The 14,083-nt window shown below is 40.1% G+C and overlaps 1 protein-coding gene across 1 annotated transcript; it reads left to right on the top strand.

The window, feature by feature from the left end:
* Positions 1 to 9,424: 9,424 nt before the first annotated feature.
* On the top strand, positions 9,425 to 10,809 carry LOC120564292. Its single transcript, XM_039809148.1, has 4 exons — positions 9,425 to 9,504; positions 9,610 to 9,751; positions 9,869 to 10,317; positions 10,744 to 10,809. Exons 1-4 carry the CDS (start codon positions 9,499 to 9,501, stop codon positions 10,807 to 10,809), a joined length of 663 nt encoding a protein of 220 aa, XP_039665082.1. The 5' UTR covers positions 9,425 to 9,498.
* The last annotated feature ends 3,274 nt before the right edge of the window (positions 10,810 to 14,083 follow it).

Below are 14,083 nucleotides of genomic sequence, written 5' to 3' on the forward strand. Positions count from 1 at the left end.
TACACCTCAATACCAGCAGCCATCCAAATAGTCCCAGTTTAACTGTGTGTGTGTGTGTGTGTGTGTGTGTGTGTGTGTGTGTGTGTGTGTGTGTGTGTGTGTGTGTGTGTGTGTGTGTGTGTGTGTGTGTGTGTGTGTGTGTGTGTGTGTGTGTGTGCGTGTGCTTGCGTGTGTGTGTATATCTTCATGTGCAGCACCTCCCACATTTCAGAATTCACAGGCAAACACACACTGACATGACCATTACGAACATATCTTCTATACATATTTCATTATTGCAGATAATTTATGCATTATTTATATCCCTTGAAACACTCCTTGTATAAAATATGTACATTTGGAGTTGTAGAATGTGTTGTAAGTGAATGTGTAATACTACACACCTGATTATGATTTCTGTCATTAAGCTGACATTTATGGAGGACATATTTATTTATAATCAAAAGGATGTCATTAAACCACTTTATTGACCAAATAATAGTTGTTTATGGGTCCCTTGGTATTTCTGTATGATCTGAAGTCCTTGGTTTACATTGAGTGCACTGTTGTGCTTCATTATTATTACATTTGAAAGTTACACACAATCTGTCATCACATATTATACATTATGGATCTGTAATGACTATGTTATGAGGGTGTTACCCACACAGCTCCTTCAGAAGGTACTCACTGCCTTGAGGTTTTAGACATTGTGCAAATTGCACAGATGATTATTATATCATGGTCATTATGCCTCTAATGAACTCATAAGCTACTTTTAATGTCTAATGTCTCAGTGCTTAGAAGGGAAGGGCACAGGACATGAAGTATTGGACTATTCTGTTAGAGCTCCACACATGTGGCAAGAAGTAACTTCACTGCTCGCCGTGGGGAAATTAGGTATATTTTTAAAAGTAGCCAGCAAGTTAAAGAATCTAGTCAGTACAAGTATGTCAGTATTTTATTCCTGGACCTCCATGACAAATGGTTCACCAAATTATGCCCCTGACATTTCCTCATTTTGAACGTTGCCTCAGAGATCCTCCGCTCCCTCAGTTATGTAGATGGGACTATGGCTACAAAGCCACAGCACCCAGACAGGGTTTACAGTGGCTTTTCAGCCTCCCTGTTAAGCCTCAGCTGCTTTGTCGAGGCACCTTCCTTCCTTTTGCCTCATCTAATAATTCTTTCCATGGCATGGACAGCCCTACAAAATAAACACTCCTTTGAGAATTCAGCAAGGACGCTAGGTCAAATGTTAAATTGGTGCTGACTGTCTCTGCAGGGAATATTCTGGCCTAAATCTGCCAAATCCCTGGTTTACCATAACATGTGCGTACACAACATTCCAACAAATGATTAAGGTTTGCTCTCTTAGGGCAGAATAATTCACTTTTATTTATGTATTGTCATATCCTGCTGTCGAAAGGTTGACAACAATATAGGCAAAGATGAACTTTTTGTCCGCACAAGATATGTTTTATTTTGTTTATGGATTGCAATTGCTGAATATGGGTCATGTGGGAATTCAGGAAGAGACTGTCCTCACCAGAGGTTGTTAAAGGCAGGGTTGGTGATGTTGAAAAGCTAGCAAATTTTTAAATTAGCATCTCCGTCTAACACCTCCCCCTGCTCTCGGGGCTCCGACCCACACACAGAACTGCACGGGCACCGCGGGGTCGCTGCTTCAGAGCAGAGCAGAGAAAGGACCAACATTTTACTTCACGTCTCACAAACACCTAATATTATCATGCCAAACATGATTACTGTTAGCAATGCGGCGACGACGCGCATTGAGCTTACTCTCGTACACAGGAGGGGTAGAGTACGTGCAGCGGGGCAAGGAGGCATTTCATTGGTTCTTTGGTTCTTCGGACCGCGAGGCAGTGATTGGTGCGCATTTTACAGGATTACAGCAGCTACAGATGACAAATCTTTTTCGTTCCTTTTTTAGAGGAAGTTATTTATTGCTGTCAGGGTGCAAATACCATTTCAAACAATATATAAAAAGTGTATATTGGAAATAGTTACTAACCCTGCCTTTAAAATACTTGAAGAAATGGTTAAACATTTTGAAGATACGCTTATTTACCTGCCAATAGCTGGATAAGAAGATTAATATGACTCTTAAATCTGTCCATTAAAGCAGAGATCTTCAACAAGGGGTCCTCAGAGTTACTTCAGGGGGGCCTCCAAATTATTGTTAATTTCTTTAAAGTGTTTTCAGTACAGAAAAGTACTTTGCACAGGTGGGGGATAAGGGCCTGTTCGTCTTTTTTATTTAGGATGCTACCGAAAGAGTTTTGGGATGTTTAGTCAAAATAGAATTGACCCTCCCTTCGCCAGCAATACATTTTTCTATGACCCTCCCCAACAATTTATTGATGCCTTCTGTACTGAATGATGTGTAACACTTATGTTGTAATAGGCCGTGATACTTGGTACACAGATAAAACTGATATACTGACTTATTGTAAAACAGTAGGCTAGGCTCTGTGGACTAGGCCTACTCTTCTGCTCTGTAATACTGCGCTCCAGTCACATGTGGACTAGCCTACTCTTCTGTTCTGTGATACTGTGCTCCAATCGCAACGTTACACCAGAAACCTCAACAAAACACATGCATAGTAGCTCAAAACCAAACTGTACCATTTCAGTATTGACGTCCTGAATGTCTTGGTCATGTTTCCATATTCAAGACACCACATGGCTTGTCTTCATAGGGTACCAGCAACCCCCCGCCCCCTACACAGACTAAAAAACGTTGGGTGACCCTCCCCTCAACAAAGAATAAAAAGACATGACCCTCCCCTATTTTCCTCCGGTGGTCCATTCCGTAAATACCGAATGGTCCCTAAGTAAGTCAAAAGTTGCAAAGAAACTCCCCCATACTGTCTAACTTGCAAAAAATAAATGTAATAGTAAGTGACGTTTCGGTACTAGACCATCATTAGGCAAAATGAATGAAGGGAGTTTCTGGCCAACTTTTGAAAGTAAAAAAAAAAAAAAGTAAATGTGACAACATGAATAACATGAATCCAACATATTATTAGTAAATATAAATCAGCCTATTTGTAAAAAAAAAAAATACTGATAGGCTTTCTGGCGTATAGCTAAGGCAGTCACTGTCACATGTATGTTTAACTTTAAAACATGATTTGTAAAATCATATCAACAATTATTTTTATAGCTTAGTTTTCTATGCACTAAAAGGTATGTATAAAGGCTTTAGGCCGCCCACACGTTATTGTAGGCCCAGTTAAATATGCAACTTAACTTTATAAAATATGTAGTAGGGGGTCCCTCCTCCGTCCCTCTCTCAGATAAGGGGTCCTGGTTTAAAAAACGTTGAAGACCCCTGCATAAAAGTGATACATTGCTGATTTCAATCCAGCTCTGTGTCATGGTGTGTGGCTTCCCTTCGTGGCGCCAGTGCACGGAGTTCAAAACGCCTATCTCTTTAAACGCAAAGCTACAGCCAACAGTTTAGCGTAAAAACATGAAAGACATGGGAAAAAATTTGCATGATAGTGGTATCAACTAACATCATCTAACTCTCGGCAAGACAGTGAGAAAGTGTGTTTCCCCAAAACCTTTTAACTATTCCTTTAAAACAACCGATGTTGCAGCCTCTTAAAGTAATGCAAATAAAGCCTTGTCTCTGAGATGCAAAGGTAGAAGTATCATGAAGTTATCGAGTTCAGGGTAGAAGGTTTGAAGGTAAGAAGTGTCTGACTTTGACACCAGAGACCACGGTCTGCATTCCATCTCCTATCAACTGTCAGTACTGTTTTTAATAATCTTTCCCTACACTAAAATGAAAAAAACTGAATTGGTTCTATTGGTTCTGATAATATTGTAAATAATTGTAGAGAAAATACAGGTATGTCAAACAGGACAACAAGCAGGAGCAGTCAAATTTCAGTGAAAGAGAAAAGAAAGGTGAACAGTAAAATTGCAGCCCAAACTGTCCATTGTAAACATCAATCAGAGTTTACAGATCGACTTCCTAGTTTACCTTAAAACCGGAGCTACGACAATTAACCCAATAATTGTACTTTGCCTCGTCCTTACTTAATCAGACCTTAACTGGAGAGGTGGCAGACCAGAAAACGATCAAATGAATTGTTTTGGTAACGCCCATATGGGTCATTTTAAAAGGCACGGATGAAACAGAGCCTCGTGTTCAGGCAGGCACAGAAGTCATTTTATGTAAGGGTTAATCCCCGATAAGGGGTCCATTATCAGGAATTAACGTGAGGCCAGAACCATCCAAAGCGGAGTAGATTAATTTCCTGATATTTGACACCTTGAAGGGCATTAACCCACGTATACCATGATCATCAACTCATCAATTGCCAAAGAACATTTTTAAGAAAATTATTTATGTTCATGTGTTTTGAAATCAAAATCTAAAGTTTGCCAAGTTCCTGGTAACATCTTAGTGTTTGACTAATACCTGGAACAACCATTCGCATCCCATAAGGTTCTTACGCAATGCAAACATTGTTCACTGCTCTAGTAAATAGGACGGACCTTAGATATGACTTGGCAACTGGAGATAGTTCTAGTCTGCTCAGCTCATAGAACCCTTAAAGGAACACGCCGACTTATTGGGAATTTAGCTTATTCACAGTAACCCCCAGAGTTAGACAAGTCGATACATACCCTTCTCATCTCTATGCGTGCTGTAAGGCTGTCTCACGGATCCAGCGGCATCAGCCCATCACGGAACATGCAGGTGAATGGTTCCAGTAATCCTACTGCTCTGAATAAGTGACAAAATAACACCAACATGTTCCTATTTACATGTTGTGATTTGTAAAGTGACAGCGTGTACAAAAAACAACATAACATGAGACACAGCCGTCTTCTAACCGTAAACAAACCGGGAACTATATTCTCAGGCGGAAGAATATAGTACTTGGGCGGAGTGATATGCTCGCAGCAAGCCTGTCTGAGAATATAGTTCCCAGTTTGTTTAATGTTAGAAGATGGCTGTGTCTCATGTTACGTTGTTTTTTTGTGCCCACGCTATGACCAAATCACAACATGTAAATAGGAACATGTTAGCGTTTTGTCACTTTTGTCTAATTCGGAGCAGTAGGCTAGTTGGAACCAGTTACCTGCAGGATCTGTGCTGGGCTAAACTGGCGGAGCCGTCAGACCAGCAATACACACGCCGGGCGGAAAGGGTATGTATCGACTTGTCTTACTCTGGGGGTTACGGTGAATAAGCTAAATTCCCAATAAGTCGGCGTGTTCCTTTAAAGCTAAGTTTAAGCTAGCAAGTTTCAAAGTCAATAACATTGCATACACTTAACAAACAGTAAATATCATTTGACCGTATGTGTAACATCAAAACAAGCTAACTAACAGCCATGCCATTGTCCCCAAATCAATACAAAGACTTTCACGAACAAATGATACGCCATGTGTACGGCGAAGTAATAAGTTGAACAGTGAATGGGATGTGAGATGATCGTTAAATGTGAAACAAAGTCAGTTCAGAGGGGCAGTGTAACTTACTTTTAGCAGCTTGTGTGTTAGCGCCATTCTGTGGTGTTCAAAGGACGAGGCACTGGAGGACTACACTCAGTGTTGGAAGTAAGTAATAAGTAAAGTTCAGATTATTATTATTTTCTTTTAATGTAGCGTAATAATTTAGAACGCCAAACAGACAGTTTTACCGGAGCTACTAAGAAGGTGTCCTATAACCTTTTTCCTGTCCAAGATCTGCACAACTTTACACTTGCCTTGTAGTATCACCCAGTATAAGTACAGATTGTGCTGAACTGCTTCTTCCGAGTTTAATTTCCACTCAGTGATGGGATCATGCACCCGTACTGTCATCTTTCCACTCTGGTGGCATCAATTCCAATCAAACTTCACTACATTTGAATCTCTCGTATCAGCAGGACAGAGGTAACTCTAAGAGTACACTGCAAAGCGAAACCATTTCCAAACAGATAATCATTCTCTAACATTGACCTTGTTGTGCACTCTGTGTTTTCTCTAAAATCCTCACCTCTACACATGTTCATATTTTCTGATAAATTGATGCTCTTGGGTTGAGGAAGTTATTCAACGTTTTAGGCTCACAAAGTCTTGCATAGTAAGGTCTGGCTACACCACACATACATTCTAGGATAGGAGAAAAAAACGCTCTGGGTTGTTTGCATTTCTTTAAACCAATCACAATCGTCTTGGGTGCGGCTCGGGACGCAGCGCCGGTGGCTCTGCAAAATAATCTCGGGAAGGAAATTGAACCTCTAAAATCCAATCCTCATCTCGTTTTGAGGCTAGCAGCTCAAGGCTATAGCCGTTACTAGCTTAACAAATACGAATCTGCGACTAAACTGTCAGAGGTCAAGTTGTATTGTGGGTAGTCTTGCTTTGCCAGACCTTCCTCCACAGCGTGGAGGAGGAGGGTCTGGCTAGTCCACACAGCATTCCAGGATGGGAGAGAAACGTGGTGTTGTTTATTGGCATTTCTTTAAACCAATCACAATCGTCTTGGGTGGCGCTAAGCACCGGGCAGAGCCACGGTGCTGCTGCAAAATAGCCTCAGGAAGGAACTTGTTTTGGTGGAAAATTTGTACATTCAAAAGTTGTTTTCTGTTGTCATGCAACAGAAAACTCAGATTGGACAGATATCTAGCTAGCTGTCTGGATTTACCCTGCAGAGATCTGAGGAGCAGTTAACCATAGTCCTCATAAATCCACCGGAGTTTTAAATTCCAACACAAACACAAAGAGTGAAATCCGGCGGAATTTCCAACGGCAACGGAGCAATCCCAGAAGTGGAACATCACGGATACAGACTATACAATAAAAAAGACGATATCTCTGGTTCTCTGTCCTCGTTCTGTGCAAACATTCAGAATTGTGTACAAAAAAACTTGTTATTTCAAAAACAGGCTGTTGAAGCAACATATTCGATTGAATTTTGAAATGCATTTTTGCAAAAGAATGAAGACTGCGGATTTCGTCACACGTCTTAGCGTCAGGAAGGGATCATTTCACAGCCAATATGGAGAGAAAGAACAATAACAGCGACCAATATCTCATATACAGTATAATGGCCGTTGTAGTGTAGGATGAGTGTTTGTATTAACGACAGACTTCCACATCTGAACTTCATCCTTTAAGGGTCTTTCTATATTTTAAAGTCACATGAGCTGAAACTGACATCTGAAGGTTCACAGGGTTTACGCTGGTGTCCACCGTTATCTGACGTATTATATTTCCTTGCTGCTTTCACCAGCCTCCAATCAAATCTAGGTCAACATAAAATGGATACAAAGCAATCCACATTCTAGGTTCAAGGTTCCAAAAGCGGTTATTTTAAAAGCTTTAAAGGTCCCATGGCATGAAAATGTCACTTTATGAGGTTTTGTAACATTAATATGAGTTCCCCCAGCCTGCCTATGGTCCCCCAATCGCTAGAAATGGCGATAGGTGTAAACCGAGCCCTGGGTATCCTGTTCTGCCTTTGAGAAAATGAAAGCTCAGATGGGCCAATCTGGAATCTTCCCTACATGTCGTCATAAGGGGAAAGGTTACCTCCCCTTTCACGGCTTTGCCCGCCCAGAGAATTTGTGCCGCCCATGAGAAAGAGAGAGACATCATGGCTTGCAAACAAGCAAAGCATGGCAGTTGGTCAAGGCCACACCCCCACCCTCCACCTTGATCCACCTCTCTCTTCCTCAATAGCATTTAAAGGTACAGACACAGAAGTGGCACATACTAAGAGGCGGGTATGGCTGCAACCTGAAGCGTCCCATGTCATGCCGTCCCGTCTCATGCCGAGGCTTTCCAACGGTAAGTTTAGAGGGTCAAAAATACAAAATCGCAAATTATTTTCCAGATTTCCAGATGGAGTCACCAGAGTCACAGGTAAGTTCGTGACCACGTTTGTTGCAATCAATTGAAAAACGTTTAAACTGTTAAAGTAGCAATTTCAGCCATACATAGTTTGCTGATAGTTTTCTGGATGTTATTGTTCAACCCGTTCTCATTCCGAACTCGTAAAATAAGTACGTTTGGTCAGTGTCCTTAAGCGTCTGATGCGACGAAAAAGGCACCCTTCGGCGTATTTGTGTAACGTACTGGGGAGAGCCGCAGTTGGATGAGACTTAGCGAGTGGTATGTAAGGGGAAATTGCTGGGTAAGGATGGTGGTTGGGTAAAACACCGGACTTTCACTCAGGAGACTTGGGTTCGCGCCCTGCGTGTGGCGTTTTGTTTCCCGGCTTTTGAGGCGTCCTTTCCCCGTTGTTTTTCTTTTGTTTCCCCAGTCTATGGCGTTTTGTTTCCCCGACTCCGGCGTGTGTTTCCCGGCTTTTGATGCGTCCTTTCCCCGTTGTTTTTCTTTTGTTTCCCCCGTCTACGGCATGTGTTTCCCGGCTTTTGAGGCGTCCTTTCCCCGTTGTTATTCTCCTAAACCTCCGCGATTCCGTTATTGTCGCGCTTCACCCGCGGTGTGTTTCCCGGCTTTTGAGGCGTCCTTTCCCCGTTGTTTTTCTCCGAAAAGGGACGGCAATAGTGGCGACCAAGCACGTTTACATGAGACGCTAAAGGAGACTTTTAACGTCAAATAAGAACGAGAAAGGCTCCTGACCGAACGTCCTTATTTTACGAGTTGGGTGTGAGAATGTGTTGTATTGTTGTGTCCCTGATGTTAACGTACATTTGTTGAAACCTGCATCAGCGTTGGTTGACATTTGTTAGCGAATGTTAGCTAACGTTACCTAGAGCAATTTATGGTTGCAGACTCTGATGGTTTCTTTCTGTGATTGTCCTTAAGGTACACATCAGTGTCTTTAAAACAAATAACACACCGCAGGTGACACGATGCACGGTGTGCTGTACCGACCATCATTGTCCCCTTTGCCCCACTTCAATATACAAGCCCCGGTGTAGGGCAAAGGCTTTGCAGCACATGGAGGTGCATGTAAAGAATGCCATTCAACATGAAGGTTAGTTCCCATCCATCAGCTTTGTGCAATGCCATTATCATTTGTTTGTTTGTGAACGTTGAAGATTTCTGGGATTCTGTGTCACTAGAGATGATTGCCAGAGGGCTTACATCAAGTAAGTGTATTTTTTAGGTTTCTATTTAGGATTCAGTAAAAAAAAAAGTATTAAAATCAGATATAAGTAATGTGTCTTTTTCCAACATTTCATTCTGATTAACAGGTAACCGGAAGAATCCTTTTACTGTCCATCCCAGCTATCATTTTTGGGCACCTTGGATTGGGCAAGGCACACAAAGGTCCAACACTGTGCTAAACACAGAGTTTTTAAAAGCTCAAGGTCCAAGAAACTCAGCAGAGGCAGATGACATCAATATTACTGAAGACAGACTCTCAAATGAATTAATGAATTTGAAGGTATCCTCCACATAGTTTGTATCACACTTTATTTGGTTCTTTTCACAAAGGACTCTCATGGAATCTTTGTCTGTTATAGGCCTACAAACTGCAGGACAGTTGTATGGAAGCAACGTGTCTTTTTGATGCAGTTGAATCGATTGAAGTCACAACAATAGCCTAAATGTTAGTGGGGATAATATAACATATTGTCAACCCACGTTTACTGTATTTATTCTTTCCCTTGACCTACACAGGTGGACGCAGTACGTACACTCTGTAAGGAATGTGGTGTCGACTCTTGTGGTTCTAAGATAGATCTAATTCTGCGCCTCAGAACCGAAATGCAAAATAGACAGGCCTACGACAAAGTGTTTCAGAAGATCTGGGGAGCATCAGGTGACAGCTTTACATTTTTCTGGCTTTGTCGGTTTTATGTATTCCTGTAAATACATATTAACTTTACATTTATATACTTCTTATTCCTAATGGTTTAATCCTTTACTATTCATCCAGGTGGTTTGGCTGCCATCATGTGTCTCTGCGGTGTTTTGTACAGCTTGAAGTTTAACATCAGAGCAGAAGGCCCTAGAGACTTTGCAGATATGCTTCTGTCGTGGAAACATATGCCCAATATATCAGTCTATGACTTTGCACGAGGTCTTGTAAACCACACCAATGTGAGAGTGCCAGAAAATCCACCATTCCAGCCAAATGAAGGCCGTCTTGCTCTTCCAACCCCTGAGAACATACTGGCTGCCAAGGACCGAACACTGAAGATCCACCTTCCGTGGCTTTTGGAGCCAAACACTGAAAACTTTGAAGATGATAGTCATCCGGTTACCAAATCCTCTCAACATTATGTCTTGTGTGACAAGCCACATGAAGGTAACAGCAAGAATGAGAAGGACATGCTCAGGAGAATTGAACTTGTACCGGAGCTTGCAGGTCAGCTCAACAGCCAAGTGGCTGAACAGTTCTTCGCAAATATGCGGAAGAACAATTATTTCATTAACAATATGTCGCCTTCAGCTCACATTTTTCTGGTGCGAAACATTGTTCATCACCACAATGAAAAAAAAGAGAGACAAACCATTGAGAAGATGAAAAGAAATGTGAGGAATGTCAGTATCACACTGGACACACTTGGGAAGGCAATGGCAGGTAACATAAGTATAACAGTTGTTTAAAATGTAGTGTCACAATCCAGTCCAGGATGTATTTGATCTACTGTTGATTGCTATGTTTAGCTCCACAGACTTCATTGGGCACTTCATAGGAACCCACAAGAAATCTTGATGGTAGGACTCATTTAAACAGATTTCAGATATTGGGGTTGATCAGTTTGTTAGGCTTGAAAAATAATCTCTTTTTACATCTTTAACCTGTAGGACCAACTCCTGAAAGGGAAACTTCCCTGCGTGACATACAGCCACAGAGATCATGCTGGGGTTTGAAACCTAGTCCACGACAAAAAAATATGGTAGGTTTGATTTTATATTGTACATACACAAAGTTGGTACTCTTAATGTGTGTGTTCGTGTTTGTGTGTGTTCGTGTTTGTGTGTGTTCGTGTTCGTGTGTTCTAGCTGAAATATGTCTTGGACCCCAAAAGAAATCCAGATGAAACAATTATACAAACCCAGTTTACCAAAGTGCAGCAAGTTACCTTGCAACGCAGAGACTTTTTGACTCTGGGCTTGGCACGGGAGTTGGAGGCCACAGTAAGCACAACTTTAACAAGTTATTTGGGTATAGCGCACTTTTGCCTTGGGTTTATATTTTGTTTTTTTTTATGCTCCATACAGATAGCAAATTGCTATTTCAGATAATCACCCAAATAGCACAGTCACAGGTAAATTACTTAGTTTACAATATACAGCATACAATGATAAATGTTGTCTTTCCAACTTAGTTGAATTTCAATGATATATGTGCCATCAGCAAAAGGATGTGTATGCAGTGGATTGCTACGTGGTACCATGGCTACCACCACATTGTCCGGATACTTCGTCTTTCCCCGTAATTTATTATTATTATTATTATTATTATTATTATTATTATTATTTATATATAATTTTTTTTAAATAGTTATATTGTTTAAAAAAATAAAGGTTCAGATCTGTTCTGCTTTTCTATTTCTTCGTGATATGTCTTTCAGAATGATTTGGCAAACAAGGATTTTGTCCTCTTTGTACTTTGTACCTATTTGGAAACCAGGACACTACATGCTCTGTGTGCATCTGCAGTTTTATTATTACCATTATTTTTGCATTGATTTACTATTATAATCTACTTTCTTCTTTGTAGAAACCTTTTTATCTTTAATTTGAGAAATTATATTACATTCGTTTATGTTAATATTCCTAAATATATATGTGTACAGGTTTTGAAGCTGACAGAGAGACACATTCTTTTCCCAGACTCCTTATTCCATAAACATCTGGAAGCCTCAGTTGGCTTTGGCGATCAACGTTACATTCAGATTTGCAGGTTTCAACTCATTAAGTTCAGACGTTCAATCCATCTGTTTTGGATTTAGCCCTTGTGTTGTCTTTTCATTTTCAGCGGTTGTTTCTACGGCCCATATTTTCTGATATAAAATAAAAATTGAAAACGGGTCAATTTGACCCGAAGTCAACACAAGGGTTAAAGTTGTTAAAGTTATTCTAGGTGCTTTTGGTCTGTTCCTGACCACATTAAGTTGTTCAATAACATATTTAGTTAGATCTGTTTTAGGAATATTGGAAAATAAAATGCTGATTAATACTTTAATTGCAGCAATCTTGCGCAGAGGATTAAACCAGGAGAATGGACTGTGATCTACAGCAAGGACATCAAAGTAAATGGGTTTCTACGTATTTTATTGTTTATTTTCCATGAATGAGCTGTGCTGAATGTTGTACACTGTCTTACTGTATTTCTGATGTTCAGGGTCTCCCAAGACAGGAAGATGGCAATGCCTGTGGGATCTTCATGTTAATGGTATTGTGTGTTGTCCTCAAATGTCACTTAATGGTGTTAAATATAATTTACCTGACAACATATTAGCTGTGGATCTGTTATTTTATTTAAACACCAGGGGAATATAGCTTAGTATGTTTTTCCAAGACTAGTACAGACCAATACATTTTCTTTTTTATTACAGTATGCTCTTTACATTGTGCTGGGGGCAGATTTTGACTTCACAACTGTAAGTGCCCATAAAATCTACAGACATATTACAGTACTGTTTTTGTAGAACATGACTTCATTGTTTAAAATGTTGTATTTCTAGGGTGACATGGACACAATCAGGACATGGTGGTGCCTGTTGCTCCTGTCTGGTCATTCAGTTGTCAGGTGTGTCTGATTTCATTATCACATGTACAACTGTAACATAAAAATGTATAACTAAGCCAAAATTATACATATAGATGTAATTACTATTCTTCTTAATCTCTAACATGTATTTTAAGAAAATCTGTCTGTTTTAAAGGTTCGCACAGAAAAGGAAATATGAAGATCAATTCGTAAGAATCACATTTTGATAGTTGTTGACGATGTTGTGACCTGCATGCTAAGGGTTACTTATTATATGATTTGATGTATTTTGGATCCAAACCTCCCACTTCATATGCATACTTTTTACGAAACTCAGATGTGGGTGGGTAATTTATAATTCACACGAGGTCCCTAGATAATACTTATCCCGTGCGAATAGGGCTTTTTAAATATTTTTAAATATGTATTTACACCCTGTGACAATTAAATAATTGTTGTCTGTGTACAGATAATAGCAGATAAGGATAAGGAGGAGGCAAAGAGGCCCAGGACAATCCCTCCTCAACAGTCGGTTAGTGTGAATGAAGTAAACTTGATGCCTTGTATACATACCTACTGTCAAAATACTACAAACTGTCTACATAATGAATTCTCAAAATAAGTGTTAAATGTGTTCATTCAGGAACCTGTTGACCTGACCAAGGAGGGGATTCTGGAGGTCATCAATGTTTCTGAACTTATAATAAAATAAACATGTTACACTCTTTCCAAGACTGCTTTTTATTTTTATATTCTATATTGCACCAAATATATTATTCATTAGCATGATAGTCTGTATCTTACTGTTTAGTTTAAAAAATAGACCAAATATATAAATTATTTCATATAAAGTATTTTATTCATTAGCATGATAGTCTGCATTTATCTTACTGTTTACTTAAACACCAAATATATTTTTAAGTATTTTATTCATTAGCATGATAGTCGACGCAAAAACGTATTTTTAATACGTATTTTATTCCGGACGGATGGCATGAGACGCGAGCTTTTATTTTGAAAAGTAGAAGGTCGGGGATGGCCCCAGGCGGGACGGCATGAGACGGGACGGCATGACATGGGACGCTCCAGGCTGCAGCCATACAGTCTTGCATACTAAGGAAAGCTCATTATGGGACTAGCTCTAGTGGCTGTAATTCTGCACCAAGGCTGAATTTCGATAAAGAGACTTCAGATACAGTATTAGGGGATCACTGAGGCCTATATAAAAGCATCCAAAAAGCAGCATGTCATAGGACCTTTAAGACTAAATCTGAGTGTAGTTTAAAAGTGAACTCCCTAAAGACAAAAACAGTCAGACAAGATTCAACCCAGTGGGTTGTTTCAGTGTTAAAGGTCTGACAGATGTTGGCCTCCAAAGTCTCATCTTCCAGCTCAGAACCTCAGAAAAGAGAAATATTGATGGTAGAG

Source organism: Perca fluviatilis, chromosome 8 (genome assembly GCF_010015445.1).
Source record: "Perca fluviatilis chromosome 8, GENO_Pfluv_1.0, whole genome shotgun sequence".
Classification (NCBI taxonomy): Eukaryota; Metazoa; Chordata; class Actinopteri; order Perciformes; family Percidae; genus Perca; species Perca fluviatilis.

Bases quoted from the DNA above. Each gene is read 5' to 3' on its own strand.
- LOC120564292 (XM_039809148.1), top strand. The intron at 9,752-9,868 runs GTGACAGCTTTA...CTATTCATCCAG, and splicing joins GAAGATCTGGGGAGCATCAG to GTGGTTTGGCTGCCATCATG. The intron at 10,318-10,743 runs GTGGCTGAACAG...TTTAACCTGTAG, and splicing joins CAGGTCAGCTCAACAGCCAA to GACCAACTCCTGAAAGGGAA.